Source organism: Rhinoderma darwinii, chromosome 9 (genome assembly GCF_050947455.1).
Source record: "Rhinoderma darwinii isolate aRhiDar2 chromosome 9, aRhiDar2.hap1, whole genome shotgun sequence".
Classification (NCBI taxonomy): domain Eukaryota; kingdom Metazoa; phylum Chordata; class Amphibia; order Anura; family Rhinodermatidae; genus Rhinoderma; species Rhinoderma darwinii.
This window is the reverse complement of record NC_134695.1, coordinates 83,848,556-83,853,211: the sequence shown is the minus strand read 5'-3', so window position 1 is coordinate 83,853,211 and position 4,656 is coordinate 83,848,556. Positions and strand designations below refer to the sequence as shown.

Sequence of the window (4,656 nt, the reverse complement as noted above, 5' to 3'; positions counted from 1 at the left end):
CTAGAAAATGACAGGCCAGAGACGGTTACTTGGCAGGTTCCTCTAGTTGTGGAGTTAGTTGTTTTTAACCTTTTTAGCCCAGTGAGTCCTGTCCAAATTATAAACTGACAAAGCTCCGAAGTGAATTGAGTCATTAATGCTGAATTCATCAATATATAGAGTTCATTGACCTTATAAAAGCGCAAAGTACATGTATACAGTTGATGTAGCTCTGAGGTGGCTTCTAATGTTCTTATATACACCCCCCTACTATAGATTATAACATACACCAAACTGCTGCAGAAACAGAGATTCCTGTCCATCATTGATAGATGTGAAAGTTCCTTCCATTAAGAAGGTCTGCAACAGATGTGCTTTTATGTTCGGAACAGATAAGCGGTGCCTATGTAGCCCCTGCTCATCTCTATACAATAGATTCTTAAATCAGAATGTAATGTTTATACAAATATTAGTTACAGAATTTCCATTAATGTGTATGATAATATATGGGTAAAAAAAAAAGAAGTAATCTAAGGAGGGTGCAGTGTCTTGCAGCAATAGCACTCAATGTAAGGGGGTTAAAGGCTACTTTCTCATATGGACAGGAAATTCTCTTATGTCATGGAGACTTGCAGGTCTTTGCTGGCTATAATGAATTGGCACAGAAAGAATTGCATTATGCCTCACGTGGGGGAGAGAAATAATTAAAATCATCCCAAACTTAAAGAGGATCAGTCACTAGTTTATTAATTCCCTGTCTCCTAACTAATCTAATAGGCGCTATGATGCGGATAACTACAGTGTCATTTTTTTTTTAAAAACATTTATTATTTGCAAAGTTATGAGCATTTCTCTGAATATAATAATGTGGCTCTAATAGCCAAATAGGAGGTGACTCTTTCTTCTCACTCTGGGCGGTGTAAAGTTTTCTGTATGATGCTGTCCAATCTCCCCTTGCCTGCCCAGCAACACAGCGTGATCATATAGTATACAGCTTCTTTTCCCGACTGTATTCAACTGATGATACCTCCGGTTGTGTCACTGCTAGAACTGCGATCGCGATGAAAGATTAGAATCTCCTCTTTCATATGCCACCAGAACTGCTGTTCTAGGTGGTCCACAGCCTCAGATATGGCTATTTGAAGGGATTCCTCCCCTCTCTGTCGTGTGTCATCATCTTCATGAAACATTCCCGCATTGTATGGGATTCATTACAGTTTTGCATTTTACAATTCCCTGCACCCTATTCTTTACTCTCTCAGTAGTCACCCAATAGTTTATTTAGGACTGTGGTTAACCTACAACCGCGACTTTAAAGGTGTTTATAATTGCTGGCCTATCCTTAGGCCATGATTGGTGGTTCAGAACCCCCCCCCCCCCCCCACCCCCACCAATTAGCAGAAAAAGATGGCCGCGGCCCCTTCATTGTTAATAATATAACATTTCTCTGCCTGCGTAAAAGTCCTTAAATTCATGTTGGTAGATTAACCACCAGTCGGAAACAGAATAAATAGGGGCAGTGAAGAATCATGAGGAGCAAAACTGTAATGAATCCCATATAAGGCCTCATGCTCATGACCGTAGCCACGTGCACGGCCGTGATTTTCGGGTCGCTGAGTGTCACCCGCGTCCATTATTTTCTATGAGCCTGGACCACAGAATACTGCGGTAATAAGACATGTCCGTTCTTTCTGCGGTCCGAGCTCCTGGGCCATGCACGGACCGTGGAAACCATGGTCGTGTGCATAGGCCCATAGAAATGAATGGGGCCGCAATTCTCCCGTGGATTTTCGGGGGAATTGTGGCTGCAAAAGCACGTTCGTGTGCATGGGGCCTAAGGTTGGACTCCCACAGGGCAGATTTGCTGCAGATTTTTTTAAGCCAAAATCAGGAATGGAACCTAAACAGACTAAATATATAGGAAAAGAGAAAAAAAAAAAAAAGGCCTTAGGCCACCGGGTTCCCACGTACTGTAAACGCTGCAGAGTTTCCGCAGCATTTACAGATGCAGCAAAGTGGATGGAATTTTGAAAATCTCATGCCCACGCTGCAGTAAAAAAACGCAGCTTAAACATTAATAAATTGACCTGCGGAGTGGGATTTAATTCCGCAGCATGTCAATTTAGGCTGCGTTTTCGTTGCTTTTGTGTTTTTTTTTTACCCAGAATGCCCTCCTTCCTGCAGTCCGGCCTCCCTGGATTACGTTGCATCCAGTCACATGGCCTGCAACGTCATCCAGGGAGGCCAGAGCGGACGTCTGAGGAGGGAGGGGGTAAGTATGAACGGATTTCTTCCGCAGCAGATATTCCGTTGGAAAAACTGCACCACAATAACCTGGCCTTACAGGTCTGCTCTCCTGAATCCAATTCTGGTTTTGACTTAAAAAATGCAGCAAATCTGCACTGTGGGAACCCAGCCTAATGATGGAGTGTGTCACACACACACTGTCACACACACACACACACACACACACACACACACACACACACACACACACACACCTGATAAAGACTATTTATTATTTTTAAAAAAACATTTACTTACCTTTATGTTGCAATTTACTTATAATGCTGAGTAACTTGGTTTTACTTATCTTATACAGATCTTGGCCCATATTTACTAAGACACCAGTCTAAGTAAAGAAGATAGTTGAAGTGACTTGCGCCAAACTTATTCAAAGCTGCACGTCTCTTTATAAATTTGGCACAACCACTGGGACCCACCGATCCCAAGAACTGGCTTACCTGTCCGTCCCTGTGGGCCCTATATGAATGGAGCGGTATTTTCTATGGGGCTGCCGGACGTGATCTCAGGCAGCCTAATGAAAAAAAAAAAAAAAGTCAATGGAGCGTCGGCCGAGCATGCGCAGTACCGCTCCATTCATATAGGGCCCGCAGGGATGGACAGGTAAGATACTGCCACATTGGCATCACTGTGAGCCATGCGCTAACGCCCATCAGATCCTGGTCAATGAGTTGGACAGGACATAAATCCCTCAGAATGTGGAGCAGCGGAGTATAGAATGTATGAATGAATGAATGCAGCTGTAAATGATATGATACAGACCGCAGCTCAAGTGCAGTGCAGAATACAGTAAAGTATCTCAGCGTTACGTGGAGATGTGAAGTTATAACGGTGACCCCACACTCAGTAGATCTGCAGTTAGCAGAGAGAGCACGCACGCACGCACGCACGCACGCAATCTGTTACATGTAGTACAATAGTCAAAAAGACACTTACTGGATGTTAAGAGGAAATTCAGACAATGGTGGAAGGACTTAGGGAAATGTGACTTGGATTCTGGGGAGAGAAGCAGTAACGAGTGAGTGGTTAGACTGTAGGATCTGAAAATAAAAACTCATCCAGTCAGGAGTGACGTGTTAGCAGCAGCCAAGAAGTGAGAATTATAATGCAAAGCGAGGAGTAATGAAAAGCTGAACGAGTCACTGGATACAAGAATCACGCCACTTATTAACCTCCGTGTCCAGAGATACAGCATAAAACTCAGAACTTTGTATCTAGAATCGGTTGTTCAGGGTTACAAAACCATGACCGCTCTCTTCCAAAACAGCACTACCCCTGTCCACAGGTTGTGTTTGGTATTGCAGCTCATCTACACTGAAGTGAATGGGCTGAGCTGCTATACCAAACACAACCTGCGGACCGGCGTGGTGCTGTTTTAAGAAGAAAGTAGACATTTTTTTCTAATCCTGTACAACCCCTTTAACATTGTTTACCGATGTAGCAGAGATGAGAGCGTTTCTTTGTTCTATTACCAGTAATCTTTCATAAAACAAATGCGTTATATGAATTGTCACTATGCACATTTTAAAACGAAATGACGATTCAAGCTCTGCTACACGTCCACACCAGTGACTGGCATAATAGATGCACCATGTGTGTGGGTTACATAGATTACCCCCGTGTATCTGTGGTGTGAAGTAACGAGGCTCTTACTGCAGAGATATATTGACGGTTGATGAATCTGGGTTTTTCCACAATTGGGGAGATGACGCTGGAACGGTTCCTCCTTTCTGGAAAGTTGTACTTTGCGGAGGCGTCACATGGAGATCCAGCATCTTCAGACATGTTGTCCTGGGGAATACTGGAGACACAACCGCTGTCCGAGCCGCTGGATCCAGCCCCAGACATGCAGTGAGAGGACTCCGAGCTTTCTGTGGCTGCCGGTAAAACAAAAAGACAGTTCTTATTTGCTGACAAGTCAGAGGACGGTAGAAGAAGGCAGAAAAGTCTGTCACGCACTCATGGAAGGCTGGCTGCAGCTCGTCTCGTTCTCCAACTCATCCTCCTCTAAGCAACTGCTGGTCTCAAAGGTCCGATTAGGGGACAGCACTCCGGGCAGAAGCGTTTGGTTGACATACATGTGCAAGTTAAGGGGTCCCAGCAATGAAGCAGAAGAAGGTCCGCCGGCTGAAGGCACAGAGTTACACGTGATGGGAGCCGGAGTCCTCTTGTAAGGATCCGAGTGGTCAAATAGGGACACCGCAATGGAGGCCCGGGTTCTCGCCCCTGCATATAAAACACAAAGTATTAGCTGAATTAATCGAATACATTCAGTCTTGGGGTCTATTCACACTGTGTTTGCAGTGTACGTTGGAGGCATACAATGGTATCTGTTGCTTACAGGCTCCCATTTATAAAAAAACAACCAAAAAC

The 4,656-nt window shown here is 44.3% G+C and overlaps 1 protein-coding gene across 2 annotated transcripts in view; it reads right to left on the bottom strand.

The window, feature by feature from the left end:
• LOC142661105 (rho guanine nucleotide exchange factor 40-like) overlaps positions 1-4,656 on the bottom strand; it is a 70,401-nt gene that overhangs the window by 366 nt on the left and 65,379 nt on the right. Inside the window, exons 21-23 of one of the 2 annotated variants that reach the window (XM_075838370.1) lie at positions 4,243-4,509; positions 3,937-4,160; positions 3,220-3,279 (exon numbers count right to left, since the gene is read on the bottom strand). In XM_075838370.1, the coding sequence (XP_075694485.1) occupies positions 3,238-3,279; positions 3,937-4,160; positions 4,243-4,509 (533 nt within the window). In that variant the 3' untranslated portion in view covers positions 3,220-3,237. The remainder of the gene's footprint in view (positions 1-3,219; positions 3,280-3,936; positions 4,161-4,242; positions 4,510-4,656) is intronic. The other variant, XM_075838371.1, reaches the window with a different exon arrangement.